The sequence below is a fragment of the Ammospiza nelsoni genome, chromosome 6, assembly GCF_027579445.1.
Source record: "Ammospiza nelsoni isolate bAmmNel1 chromosome 6, bAmmNel1.pri, whole genome shotgun sequence".
Taxonomy (NCBI): domain Eukaryota; kingdom Metazoa; phylum Chordata; class Aves; order Passeriformes; family Passerellidae; genus Ammospiza; species Ammospiza nelsoni.
In genome coordinates, this window is record NC_080638.1 from 27,475,033 (window position 1) to 27,490,132 (window position 15,100).

At 45.2% G+C, this 15,100-nt stretch overlaps 1 protein-coding gene across 2 annotated transcripts in view; it reads left to right on the plus strand.

Annotated features, from left to right (window-relative positions):
• Positions 1-1,011: 1,011 nt before the first annotated feature.
• Positions 1,012-15,100, plus strand: part of ITPKA (inositol-trisphosphate 3-kinase A) — a 39,372-nt gene continuing 25,283 nt past the window's right edge. Inside the window, exons 1-2 of one of the 2 annotated variants that reach the window (XM_059473648.1) lie at positions 1,012-1,649; positions 1,978-2,028. In XM_059473648.1, coding sequence (XP_059329631.1) covers positions 1,146-1,649; positions 1,978-2,028 — 555 coding nt within the window. In that variant the 5' untranslated portion in view covers positions 1,012-1,145. The remainder of the gene's footprint in view (positions 1,650-1,977; positions 2,029-15,100) is intronic. The other variant, XM_059473649.1, reaches the window with a different exon arrangement.

The following is a 15,100-nucleotide window of genomic DNA, read 5'->3' on the forward strand; positions in this document are numbered from 1 at the left end:
ATGTAACCCTATGGTAGAACGCCTTTCCCGTTCCAAAGGTCTTAATAGCTACAATTACAACACATGCGGCAGCCCAGCACGGGTTACATTTTAGGTAAAGAGTGGGAGTTCAGCAGGCAAGAAGTACCAAGGCAGGGGGTGTCAAACGCTGAAATTCGCTCAAGGGGGCTTGGGTACGGCAGCAACCGGCGGCTGAAGGCAGCCTGACTGAGCGCTGCTCAGCAGTAACGCGCTGACTGACAGGCAATTCGGGCTGCCCCAAGCCGCTGTCCCGCTCGCAGCTCGCCGGGGAAGCTGCAGCGGGGCCGGGGGAGCGCCCTCAGCCGCCGGCACGGCGCGGTCACTCACGCACCGCCACCCGGTCCCCGCGGGCTGGTGACAGCCCAGTCACATCCTCGCCCCCGCGGGGGGCGCTGAGCCACCCCAGAATGTCGCGGTCCCGCCACGGCAGCGGCGGAGGCCTGGAGGTGGCCCCCGGTGTCAGCGCACCGACGGGACGCTCACACACGGACCCCGGGCCGCCACGCGCGGCCCTGAGGGGGCCGAAATCCCCCGGGAGGATCCAAGGCCGCCTCGCCCGCCTCCCCAGCCGGGGCTGGGCTGTGGGGCCGCGCCGCCCTCCGGCCCGCGGGCGGCCGGGGCGGGCCGAGCTGCGCAGCCGCCGTGCCCGGGGAGCCGCGGCCGGCGGGCGAGGGGCGGCGGGCGAGGGGCGGCGGCCCGGAGGTAAGGCGGCGCACTCGGGCGGGCACCGGGACACCCCCAGGCCGCTCCCCGGGGGCCGCCGCAGGGAAAGCGAAACCAAAAGGGCGGTGATGCTGATGGTGGTGGCGGCGGCGGGAAGGGGCGGGCAGGGGTTCCCGCGGCGCGGCTGGGCTCGCTGCGATTCGATCGCTCCTCCCCTCAGCGCCGAGGCGGAGCGGGGCGGTGGCGGCGGGCGGGCGGTCGGGCGGGCTCAGCGCTCCCCCATGGCCCTGGCGCCGGGTCAGCGGGCACGGTAGCAGCCTCCGGCTGTCGCCGCGGGTGACTCAGAGCTGCCCGGGCAGGGTGGGCTGGCGATGCGCCTCTCCGCCGGGCTCCGGGCAGCCGCGGGAGACTGACTGAGCCACAAAGAAGTTTCCCCGGCGGCGGCGGCGCGGCGCTCCCCCATGCGCGCCTCCGGGCGCCGGTCCTGGAGCGCTGCTCGGCAGGCGCCCGGCGCCGACCCCGCCATGGAGCCCCGCGCGGGGCTGCACAGCAGCCCGGAGCTCAGCCGGGCCAAGCGGCTCACCGTGGGCGAGCTCTGCTCCCTCTTCGAGGCTCGCTGCGCCGCCGTCGCCGCCGCCGCCGCCCGTCAGCTGCCCGACCGGCCCAAGAGGGGCTGCCGACCCCCGAACGGCGTTCTGCCGCCCGTCATCCCCCGGCTCACCGTCACCGCCGAGGAGAGCGAGGAGGCGCAGGGCAGCCCCCAGGCGCGGCCGGCGCGGCCGGAGGGCGGCGGGCTGAGGACGGGCAGCTCGCTGCACCTGCAGTCCCGCCGGCTGTCCAACTCCTCCATCTCCTCCACCGGCTCCTCGTCCCTCCTGGAGGACTCGGAGGACGACGTGCTGAGCGACACGGAGTGTAGGAGCCAGGGCATCGTGCACTTGGAGCACGGCGAGGACACCAGCCAGGTAGGGGCGCGGGGTGAGCGGCTCGCCCGGGACGCGCTGCCCCCTGGCTGGGCGGCTGGGCGCCTGCCGGGCTCCTCAGGGGCCAACAGATGCTCCCGCTTGGAGCGAGGGTTCCGTGACCCAGCTCCAGGAAAGCTCCGTGCAGCTCCTGTCCTGGGCCGGCGGCACTGCTGCTGTGCCTGTGGAAAAGTGCTTCTGCACGTGGGCTCCTCAAAAACCCGGCCAGGTGTGCGCTGTTTCTTTCTGCTGTGGAGTTGAACTTTACGTCCCAAGAATACGGGGAGGTGTTTTTTGATCATAAGTGGGTTGTTTTTTTTCTTTTTTCCAGTCTCCTGTGTCAGATGCTCAAAATAAAATTTTACCAGGCATTTCCCAGCAGGTATTTTTTGTCTCTTTCAGTCCTGGAGTCTGTGGTTGTCAATTTTTGAGCCATTTCTTGCTGTGAGCATGACAGGAGATGGGGAGGAGCTTGGAATGGATAGAATGCATGCTTTTGTCCATTCTGGCAGCAACACATTCTTCTCAGTAAATCCCCTCTGTAATTTGGCAGCTTTCATCCACGAAGTGCACTTTTAAAGGCATATAGTTAGTTGCTTTTTCATAGTCTTTGATGTATATTTCCCTGACTCCATACAGAGTGCTTCTCAGGCTTTTGTACTTGAAAAATGTAGCTTTAGTGAATTCCCCCTCCCACCTTCATTGACACTGCTGCTTAAATTGTTGTTCTACTGCCAACTCATTGGTGCTGAATTGTTTTCAAGCACAACATATGCTTTGATAAAAAAGGTATAAAGAAGAAGTAATGCAACTTGTAGGTGATACCTCCAGCTGGACTTTTCTCATGGTAATTGTGGGTTTACTACTTTAAAGGACACATAGTCCAGGGACTAAAATGCTGTGCACAATATTGGTTTTGTTTGCATCAACTCGTGGCCTGATTTCGGAAGAGAAAAAAAAGAGTTTTGTATTTTGTCATTTTGAGTATAAAGAAACCTGTAATAATAAGTCTTAGTTTGTACTTTTGATTCTGAGATAGAATCTGGTTTACACAACAAAAAAAAAATCACTTGTTTTGCTTTCTTTTCTAAAAGACATGCTATGTGATTTTGTGAAAGTAGCAGGAGAACAGAAATTAAATATAATAAAAGGCCGTGGGATCATTTGACTCAGTCTCCCTGCTATGGCAATATGCATGCAGCAAGAATTAAGTGATGATGCTTCAGCAGTAAGAGAACTCTGAGATGGCATTGTGGCCTCTGGTTAAACTGTGTGTGAGTGTAGACTGAAGCAAAACTGATTCTTCAGATGAGAAGCTGTGCTGCGTCAAAGCTTACGCTTCTGATTCTCTGAAGTAATTTGTACTGAATACAATATTGAGACCTAAATGATTGGGGCTGTATCCTTCCCTATAGTCTGAAATGCATGTATCATGTGAGTGCTACTACTTTCTTTTAGGAAGTCTTTATAGTCACCTTTTAATTACAAGAAAATAAAATATTAAAAGAAGCAGATCTCTTAACACTGATTTATAGACTAAAAATATCCGTATTATAAATGTTTTAAACACCAAGAGACCATCCTGTTCACTTAGGTGTGTGGGAAACTGAGAACTTCCATAGTATTATAACAATTCCGTTTTTGAAAAAGTTTTTGCAGTTTTCCATAATTTAGCACAGCTGCAGGACTGTTTAATTCCTCCTTATAAAGTAAGTATTTCCTCAACTCAGGTGAAATACTTGATGCTTTAAAAGGCTGAGTTATGTTTCCATACCTGCAGTGTAGGGGAAGAGGGGGGAAACTGCACCCAGGAGCTTGCATTCTGGCTGATTTTCTTTATCTCATTATCCCTTCTGTGGCAAGCTGTCAAAACAGAGCAGGGTCTGGTACCTAGGACTCCAAACCAGCAGAACTCCATGGCACTACCTAATAAATTAAATGGGCTCACCTGCTCAGTGACTGCTTTCATGGCTCATCCCTCCCTTGCTTGCTGCATTACCCACCAAGAGCTGGAATCCCAGGAATCTGCTGTTTCTCTGTGGTCAGCTGCACTGCCCTTCTTCTCAGGTGGCTGCACTGTTTGCTCAGCCATATCTGGAGGCATCCAGGACAGTTCTTGTCATTGATGTCTTTTGGTACTGGACAATGCTGTCCAGTCATTTCTTCAGCAAAACAGTGACCTCATACTGTGCCAAAGCTGGAGTCCGTGCTTTGAACCTCTGAGGGTTCTGCTGTACAGGATGTGTCCTTTCAACTCGTAAATCTTGAGGCAGGATGAATGTTTATTTTAGAGTGGAAGGCTTTGAGTTCAAGGCACAAACATGCAAGTGAAAATAACTACAAATTTTAGGATACTCTGTGGAATGGTTTTGTATTTTGAAGATTTCATTTAAAGGCAATTTGGAACATTTTGTTTAAATTTATTGTTTTCAGTGTATTTTAATAGGTGAAGGCTTGTTCTAAGAGTGGAACACAAAGCATGGAGACTTTTCTGAAGGAAACTGGAATCAGAGGTGGGCCAAAGTTTTCTGTTTCCTAATTCACGGGAAATTTTGACATTTTAAAATTTCTCTTGTATTGGGGAATTCCCTGAGACTTTTCTCTGGAAATGTTGGAAGTTAATTTGGAGCCTGGTGCCTTATGATTAAGCTCAGACCAGTGCTCAGAGAACTGCTGGGTTGTCAAGCCTACCAGCCTCCCCAGTGCCTACCAGGGACCTTGGAAGCTTGCCCAGGTCTTCAACTGTGGGAGTAGAAGTTCTGATAATGTTCCTGTTATCAGAGCTTCAAGGCTTCCATCTGGAGACCCAGGAACTTGAGACCTAAGCTGAAGAAGGCCCTCTCAGACCTCTCTACTGTTGATCTGGAGATCAAGAGCCAGCTGAGTCTGAAATATCGTGGGCTCTCAAGCTACCTGTGCAGGACTGTGTGTGAGATGGGAAGCTCAGGAGCCTCTCTGTCCATGGCTTGCTGCCCTGGAGTTCTCAGGCCTTAAATCCCAGGACGGTGTGCCTGGGAGTGCTGTCTCTGACTGTATTCCTTGGAGGAAAGCTCTCCTTGGTCGTTCACTTGGCAAACAGCTTTCCAAGAGGATGAGTGATTCAGTTAAGTATTTCACAGAGCATTTGGGGTTGGATGGATTGACATATCAGGATGATGTTAAATTTTTGTTTCTTCTTGAGCACAGTACGTGGGCATGTCCCTGGAGTGTTGGGGGCAGTGAATACCTTGGGGCTGATGACGGTGACAGTGCAGTCCCAGCCTGGCTCCACTGGGACAGTTCACATCTGGGCAGACCCACCTCTGAGAGCAGCTCAGTGGGTGGTGTTCCAGTTTCTCTGCATAAGTTATTCATGCCATTTTGCAGTAATTAGCAGAGGCTTTGAAATGGGAGTATCCAGGCTTTCCTGAAAAAAGACCCTTCCAACAGAGAAGGGATGCAAGTATGAGAGAAGCCGATTCTGCTGCTGTCCTGTTGGTTCAACTTGGGGCTGTGAAAACCAGTGGTGCAAAGCTGTGATAATGGAAACTGCATAATGCCGCATTTGGATATTTGTAACTCTTGGCAGTAACTTAAGAAATATTGGTTATTTTTTAAATAGCCAATTGACAGAATAGATTTTACCCTATGGCAAAAGCTAACATTCCTGCATTTAAATGGAAAGCATACTTTTGTAGCCTTGCTTCATGCCATGGGGAAGTGTATATACACAGCTGAATCTTGCTGTAAAAACATCAGTGGTGCCTTTATAGTAATGGAGAGGATACAAGACTTATGTATTTTTGTCTTAATTCTGCGAATGAGCAGTTTTAAGAAGTATGAAGTCTGGTTGGCACATTTCTTGTTGGGACAGGGACTTTAAAGAGTGGTTTTCACAGAGAATAAATACCATGCTAATGTACAGCAGCCTTTTGTCCTCCTTATAGGAGAATGTTATTTACTAGATAGAAACATGCCAAATAAATTTACTCATTTTCATAGCTGTGACCTGTCATTCCAAATTCCTAGAACTGTAACCATGAGAACAGCTGATAGTTTGCTAGAGAAAAAGCAGTTCAGATCTTGCCTGCAGTAATACCAGAAACTTTGGGGGATATTTATTAGTGAAGTGCATTTGGTTTGGTTTCACTGATCATCTTAATTGTATTTTTCATAACATCAAGTACCTTAAAATGAACAAGTGTATAGAAAGGCACACACTTAATAGCTAACTAACTAAATAAATTAATAAATACAGGATGAAAGTTTTAACTGCTTTGGCTCAGGGGTGGGTTACATAAGCTAATGCAGTAGAATATAATTGTTATTTTTAAATGAAGAATAGGAATGACGGGATGACATAAGTAAGACTGTTAATGGGATTTTAGCCTACTCTCCAAAGGAAAGAAAGCTTGTGTAATCACTCTATCAATTCAATTTCAACTGCTTTAGTAGGTTTCAGCCAAATTTGGCAGCAGCATAGACATCTCAAAGTTTCTTCAAGAGCTCTTTAAAGTTTCACAAAGGTCAGACTGGGTGGAAGAGAGGAAACCAAAATAAGTGCATACTTGGTATTCTCTGGGGGGAAGGTACCAGAGGAGATAAACAGCTGTGTTCTGTTTCGCTTGTTGGCTGGCAAGTTGCCATGTGCACGCTGGCTAGCCCATAGGTGCTTCCATGCTGGATCCAGCTGCAGCAGGTAGTGCCTCCTCTCCTGAGGGTAATTAGAAGGTGTGGGAGGGATCATACACTGCTGTGGGCTGGTGAGGTTAGGGAATGTGGAAGGTGCTCGTTGAGGCACAGGGGTGAAAGGGAGGAACTTGTGAGGGGGTGTGGAAATGTTGGGGAGGTTGGAGGGCTTTTGGAACAAGTTTATAGAGGACAGTGACAAGCTGTAGATACTCTGATAAGGGTGCATGACAGTAGATACCAGTCAAGTAGAAACTAAGCTTCTCACTCTAGTGTTCTGCTCATGAGGCAGCTGCTTTTGATGGAATACATTTCATGCTGCTAAAAGCATGCATATTTATAATGACAGTCCCAAATACTGAAATCTTCCCATTGTATACTGAACAAATTTGAGGCAAATAGCAGTGATGTTCCATGTTTGCACAGTACTTGGAACAAAACTCTGAACTGAGAGCCATCTCTCAGTTTGAGGATGAATTCTTCAGCGCTCTACATTGCAGTGGTGGAGTATATCAAACCATCAGCAGTATCAGGTCTGATGGTGACTTTTTATTACAGACTTCTTGTCTGTAAGGAAATTGACTTAGCTGTTCTCAAATCAGGTGAGAGAGGCAATTAAATGCCTTATAAGATAAGAGTTTCTAATCATTGATATATCTGAAATGGTGACTTAGACATTAAAAGATTCTTCTCTTCTGAATCAATTTCACTCTGATAGTTCATTTTTCTTATGTTAAAGGACATGTTGTTTGGGCATACAGTCTAAAGTTGAAAGAACTCTGTGATAACTTTTCCCTTATGGACCTGCTGTGTTGGCTGTATTGTAGAAGTTTCTCTGTATGTCCACTTTTATAGTTCAAACCTCCTTATAATGCTTGTTTCAACTGGAAAGGTGAGAAAAAAGTAACAGCAACTCCTCATCGCTGGGTGATGCATATTTAAAGAGGCAATACCTAAGTACCTATTTTACTCACGCTATCATTGACTCAGCAGATTTATTTGTGAAAAACCATGCCAGTCTTAAAAGGAATAAGGGTAGTGGTTGGAGCAATAGTTTGGAAATTTTGCATGTCTGTGTACTTTTGGGTTCTGACACTATTACCCTGTTAGACTGGTTTGATGAGAGTGAATATTTTTAAACTGGTTTATTTGATTACCACGTGTAATTAGTGTGGTAGTTAACATATTCAAAAATTACCTCAACTCACATCTAAAGTTTATTATAAATGGAATGTGTTAAAGTGGATTGGTTTGGTTAAATGCTCACAATGTGTTGCAATTTAATGTTGGAAGCTGAGAATGCACATTGTATTTATGTGGTAAATAGCTGGTTTTTTAGCAGTGGCTGAGAAAAAAACTAAGGATCATCATGTGGTATTTTGTAGTGATTATCTATAAAGTGTGGTGGTAGAAAAAGTAATGTTAACCTTAGACATCTTGGAAGGAAAAGGTGATCTTATGTACAGCAGCAGTCAAGTCTATCTCTCTTCTTTCTTCAGTCAGGGTAGTTCTTGCAGTGAAAGGGGGCTGAGGCAGAGGAAATTGGCTTATCAGTCCATGTTAATTTGGATCTTGCATAGCGTAGGTTTAAATGGTTTAAGCGCTCTTCTCTACCAACAGAGCTTCATCTCAAAAGCTCACAAATTAGGTAAGGTGACATTGTCTGCCCAAAGCATAGCATACCTGGGGAAAAATGTAATAAAAAAAGGACGGGAGTGGGAGCAGGTGTTAGTGTCCATTAGCTCCTTCTGAATAAAAGCATAGGGAACAGGGAGAGGCTACCTGTTCATCCAGAGTCAGGCTAGCAAATAGCCTGGCACTGGATAACAGTGTGGTGGTGGTGGTGTTTCCAATGGTGGTGTATTGGTGTATTGTTTCCAATGCTTAACTAATTCATTCCTGTTATGGAGAATGCTGTCTGGGATAACACATAACCAGCAGCATTTGAGGGGATTTTTGTACTGATGAATGATGAGCTTCTCACAAGGGATGAAATCTTTTACATTCCAAGACATGTAGGTGTGAGACAGATTCTATAGAAACCTACCCTGAACCCATCAGGCCTGGCTATTGTTGCTTGTTAGCAAATCTTCTGTTCCTTGGCAAGCTTGGGAAGAAGTCAGCCAAAGACAAATCGACAGCTCATGTGAAGCAGTGATCACAGACTTGACATGATCCAGATTTAGAGCTTGGGACAGACTCTCCAAGCCAGTTGGTGACTATGGCAAGCAGAGCACAGACACTGCTTTGTGGGAGCTCAGCATTAACCCAGAATCCAGGAGCACTCCGTATTTACAGGCTGAAATATCCAAGTAAGGTGATGCAGTGATGCAAACACTTTAAACTGTTTACCTCAGCCCACTATTACCATGTTTATTTTACTCACATTCAGCTTCAGTCTGCTGCTTTATTCAGCCTTCTGACCTCATCTGTATGTGAGCCACATTCTAACAGAGGTGTGGTTACAGGTGATTAAGAATATGTATAGAAACTTGTTTAGTCTGGGTGTCATTGGTACTGAAATGTGTCTGATTCATCCAGAGGATTAACAGGAAGCTAGGATGTTGCAGAACTGTATGAGTTAGTTAGTGGGAATGGCAGAGTTCACTTGGGATGTATCGGCAGAAACTGCTTCATACAACTTCATATGTACTTTGTACAACTTTCATGTGATGAGAATAATGTCTCTTGATAAATTGCATTGAACACTGCCTAGAGAGAGAAGGTCTTTGTTTTCAGTGATGGTAGAAAATTATCATTAATTATCAATATAACTAATTTTGTCTCCTGATCTCTGCCACATCCCAACATAAAGTGATCCAGTCTTAGTTACAGCTGCATTCACTACTCTGAGCTGCTACAGAGAACACAGCTTTCTTTGTGTCTCAGCTCTTTTCAAGCTCCATATAGTGAGAACACTGCAGTGGTTCTTTCTAGTGATGTTCACTCAAGACAGAACTATTTTCTGTGCTCTACTTCGTTTGCTTCCTGTGGTGGAGTGCTGAATCAAATGCAGGCTTCTACTTCTCACCTTTGAGGTGCTGGTGCTAGTCGGAGTCTGTGTGCTGTGGGCACACAAGAGATCGACAGAGCCCAGCTGTGAGGGATGTGTGCCACCATCCCACTCCAGGCGCAGGAGGTGAGCTCAGGGAGGCTCAGCTGTGCTCCAGGCAGCTGTCAATGGGGTTTTCCCATACAAGAAGGCATCTCTCACCAGCGAGCCAGCTCTGGCTCACTCTGCAGCACGTACTTTGGAAATGGAGGGAGGATTGCTGCTGCATGTCAAGACCTTCCACTACTGGAATCTCTTCAAATGCTCTGAAATCACCACCTCTGCTGAAAATCTTCAAAGATTTAGAAGCATCTGGCACAGATCTGAGCCTGTGGCACAGGTAGTGGTACTGTCATGTGCTTTCAAATGACCAATCTTATGGGTACACATATTGCAAAGGGCAGCTGCAAGGTTCTAATGCAGGCTACTCAAGAGGAAAACTTTGAAGATGAGGGAGGTAAGAGGGTTGTGATAGCTTCAGGTTATGTACCATCAGACAGAAGGGGAGTCACTGACAGGGATTGGGAAGGGTACTGGAAATGTGAGGGGAAGAGCAAAACCTAATAGGCAAGCAGATTATTCCTTTAAAAATCAAGAAAAATACATTCTCAAAAAAACCTCAGGAGAACATATGACAACTATATTAAGAAATCATCAGTCAAACATTGAAAGTATATGTAATGAAAGAGCTCACGTGCCTGCAGTGTGGGTATGTTAATGTTCTACTGTCTTTCATAACAAGTAGGCATAGCACTTTATGCACAGAATTCATGACTTTCAACAGTTCTATATTTTCAGTCTACTCAAAGGATAAGTTACAGTTCCACAGTCACTGATGTAATGTATTGCAGAACCTCTGTTTATTCACAGATAGCTCTGCAGCAGATCACAGAAGGGAAAGGCTGACTTCCCAATTTAACACGGCTGAATGCTGATGTGGAGAGCTGCTGCCTTTCACAGTTTCACAGTCCTTCTTTGCCTGAGAAGAGACTAGGGAAGTTATTTATGGAGACTTTCACCATGGCCAATAACTGTATTTTTTTCATTCTCCTTTTGACTAACTTGAGAGTGAACCTTACTAGCAGAAACACTGAACATATGTGCATGCAGCCAAAGTTAATGGGAGCTGTTCTACAAAAGTATTGTACAGTATTGTATAACACAGGGTATTAGGAAAAGCAAAGGTTGACACCTCAGTTTAAGCTTTCAAAATTAGTTTTACTTTTCACATTAACCTATCTTTCCTTCACTATTTTCCCCTTCATTTAACAGGTTGTGAAAACAAATTCACTAACATTTGGAAAACAGTGTACTGCTGCTGTAACAGTTGTCTTTAAGTTTGTACCGAAAACTTCAATTCTGAAAATTTCTAACTTCTGAGTACTCAGTTTTGCATTTAAGGCATTATTAAAGTTCAAGCTCAAATGTAATTCTGGATCTGAACATGTTCCAGGAGGAGAAGGTGCTGACATCTGGCAATGATGTTTCATCCTCCCTGCCTTCCCGAAGCGTGCGCTGTAGACCAAGGCAGCGCTGCCTGGCCCAGGTGAGGTGCCCATGCTGGAGAGGGCACTCAGTGCAGGGCTGCACTTGGAGAGGCTCTTCAGGCACCATGATAGGTGCCCTTTGCTGTGGGGAAAACCTAGTTCACAGCTCTCTGGTGCACAGCTGAGCCTCCTCAAATTCCCTCCTGTGTATGGCTGAACACATCCCTCACAGCTGAGCTACATTGATCCCTTGTTTGTGCTGTGCCGAGCAGTCTCCACAGAAGGTAATTAACTACTAATGAGAGTCTACTGCAAATTAATTTGAGGTTCTTACAATTTGCCAGGCTTTTTCAGGTTGACTTCTGTTCCTCACATTGCTTACTCCTGCTTTGAAAACACTCTTCTTCCTAGATTTCAGGTTCCTTCCTCAAAATTCAAAGTTAAAAAGCTTTCGAGAGGATTCACTAGAAATTTTGTAGTGGCGTCAATATGAATATTTTTCTAGCCTTGGAAACACCTCAAGTTTTTGTTAGAGTTGTTCAATCTGAAGCAAACCAGAGTTTTAGCTGTTTTTTGAGGTGGTTAACTTAGAGCTAATCACCAGAGAACGAAAGACATACAAAGAATTCTTGTGCATTGGTGCTTTCCTGGTTGTGCAGGAAATCTGGGTTTTGCCTCTCTGAAAGAGGCAGAGCTAGAGAAGACTGTATGGCCTTTGTACTCTTCTCCTTCATTGTATGCTTATGTGATGCAGCAGAAAGGATAAAAATCTGTGTGAACAGTGTTTTTGCATGCAGATCAGCTGTTATCTTCTGTGGGGTTTGAGTGGGTTGTTGGCTAAGTGCACTTGACCTGAATATTCTAATAATGACAAGCTCTGCTTGGTGTGGGCTCCCTCCTTTGCCACCCATGTATAGTCTGTTGGGACGGCGTCGCTGACCCCACAAAGGGTCAGCTTTGTTCAGAGGAAAATATAATCTGAAGAAACTAAGAAACCTTCCTACGCTTCAGCTCTCATTTTTCATAGTGCAAAATGCTGAGTATCAGAATTTTGAGCTGATAATTTGATACAGTTTGTATTGTCTTGCTCAGTGGCATTTAAATAAGGAACTTTTTTGCCTTCTTTGTACTAACGCAGGAGGAGTAAGCAATTAAATCCTGAGGTTACTCATTTCAGCACAGATCCTGCCAGATCTGTTGAAAAACCTATAAAAGGATTTTAAAGTGGAGACTCCTGACTTTCAGGTGCTTGGGTTTGGGCACTAATCAGGCCCCTATAAGAGTTTCATGAGTTGTTTTCTCAAAATTTATAGCAAGACCACAGAAAATTATTGCTTTCAGCAAAGACACCAAGAAAAGGAGCAAGTCCTGAGCTCTGTAACAGTCCAGTGATAGTTAATCACTATGCCAACAGTCTCCAAGTCTTTTTCCAGTAATTGGACTGGCTGATGTCCTGATTATGATTTCTCATTCCAATATTAAAACTGGAGTGACACATAATTAATCATCTGTCTTCGGTCCCTATTTATCCATTGGGATTTTCCACATCATCTCTAGAAATATGTCTTCTTCCATTGCTATAGTTCTGTGCTTTGATCCTAGTCTGCCTTTTCAGTCCTCTGGTTTTACAGGAAACAGTCCTGTCTGGGACTATAGGATGAATGTAGCCAAATCACCAATATTCTTTTTACATTGCATTCTTTAATAAAAAGAGTAGGTGGGCAGCAAAATCAGTCTTGTCTTGTGAAGTAACTTCTCTGCGTGGCCTGTTCCCCTGTGTCCAGTGTACGTCATCACCCATCTGCAGATGGCATTTCAAATGTCTGTTTTCTCTTTGCTGAACCCTGGTAAATTGATATTGGTTGCTCTTGGGTTTTGCTACCCGTGTCCAATGTGGCACAGAAGCTGCTGCTTGCTCCATATACCAGGAGGCTGGTGTAGGTGGTTGTGCAAGATACGGGAGTGTGGCTTGCAGTTCTGTTGCTAGGAGCCAACAGTATGAAGTTCTTTGAAGTTTTATGGGGTTTTTAAATCTCTTTTACCATAAGATAATAATTTTGGTAGATAAATTGTCCTTATAAATTACACCCTGCTTATTTTACTTTATTTTTAGGTGAGTTTGCATCTTAATAATCAGCAATTGATGTTTATGCTTCTACAAAGGTGGGATCTCCAGCATCGTGATGGTGAACGCAGGTTTACCTTCTGGGCAGAGGAAGCATGCTCCATAAAACACATTTGCTATTGTTCAAACACCCACAACTCTTCAGGAAGACAGATGCCTTGTTTCAGTTTCAGTCTTTAGTTGAGTCACTCGTGCTTATGTAAGGTTTGAATTTGATTCTTTCTTAAGGCTACATTATGGAAATTAAAATCTTAAATAAAACCCTTGTCTCTGAGGCTAGCTGCTACTGATACAGAGGAGGAATTCAACTCACTTCTCTTACGTCGTTCTGTTGACAGAAATTATCTTTTGATCCTGTAGTTTTGCTCAAGGGAGATGTCATCTTTTCTCTGTATTCCTTACATAGTTCTTAGGGCTGACTTGGGGAAGGAAGAGTTTCTCTAATCTTAGGTTTGTGTCAAAAAGCCTCTTGCTCCAATGGGATAAGGTGAAGAGTACTAATTTCCATAGAATTACAGGTTTCTTAATCATTGCTACATTCCATTAATAGGAGCATGGATTTCTGTTTGGTTGGGGTTGTTATTTTTTTGTTTGTTTGTTTCAAAATCCTTTCAACAGAGTGGTTTGGAATAATCTCAGGGTTATACTGTGTTGAAGCTTGGAGTTATTAAAGTGGTTGAAGGATGTGGCTTTCCCCTAGGTAAACACCACACCCCGCTCAGTAGCAGTGCCTGCTGCATGTTGACACTTGCATTCCATTGCCAGGGGTGGGCCCTGTTTGAACAGTGCAGTGCACTGCAGGTGAGGCTGTAACTCCTTGTGCTTCCTTAGAGGATAATGGAAGAGGCAGTGCAGAGGAGACAAGGCAGGAGAGGTGGAGTACTGGACTTTGTCTTGTGATAGATGGAAGAGCAGTTGGCAAACTGCTACTAGTATATGTGTGGTCTGTTTTTTACATAATGTATTTTTAGACTCTCATAATCATTTTCACTTAACACTGAATTACTGCTTATTTGAGTACTTGACTGTCTTGAGTGCCTCTAATTTAGTTTACAAGCACTAATTACTTAAATTATTCAACAGTGTTCTGAGGTAGAGTTGTTATAACCTGCAGTTGTGGGAACTGGAGCAGAGAAAGGGCACATATCTGGACCTAGATTCCATATTGAAGCAGTGAAATTTGCTGAGATCTTTTGCAAGTGAGTATCTGACAGTATAGGATGTTAGAAGCTGAATTATCATGGTACGAAAGAAAAGTTAGGTGAAAACGTTTTAAAAATCAATATCTATCAGTAACCTCTCTATATGTGTGTAGATATATACATGCAGGAACCTTAATTCTGTCCTTGTGCTTCCTATCCTTTCCTATAGAAAAAATTATTTACAGTACAATAGTCTTCCACTGTTACATTTCTTTCAGGCAGAATCTCAAAGTTGTGTGGGATGCAGTTTCTGGGGCTGTTACATGAGGATGTGCTGAAAACAGGGTCAGCTTTCAACATGTGTCCACTAACCCAAACTGCTGGGGATAGACCAACTAGTAGAAAACAGTTTTGCAATTCCTGTTGGACGGTAGCGGTTTCTGGCAAATCAGAAAGTGTAAGAAAGGATAACTATTAAAATTTTCTTTATTTCTCTTTGTCTGCTCAGACTGGAGATTCCGCTGTGGGCTCCTGAGTCCCTGGTATGTTGAAGTTGGGGTGCCTAGCCCTGAGCTGCTGGGCAGGCAGGATAGAGCTGTGTCTCCAGATAACAGACTGCACCACCATCGCAAATGAGACACAGCACATGCTCAGCTTCCTTCCCAAGCTCACTCAGGGGAGATTAGTTTATTGAAGTTGTTTCCTGGCTTCTTGCCAGAACACAGTCTCCCTTGATGTTACACAGAAACCACACCTGATTTAAACTGATTGGCACTTGTAGTACATTTGGATTTGAGGTCATGCACAGTTCACAAATTACAAGTTTGCGCCTTAACAAGTTGTGATTACGTTTCAGGATAAACCTATTTATTGGTCTGTGCACAGAGAAATGAGGATCTGTTTGGATTTTAAGTATTACCAAATATTCATCCTGTTTGGAACTGATAATTCTGTGTCCTACCTGATAGGATGCTGGGCTT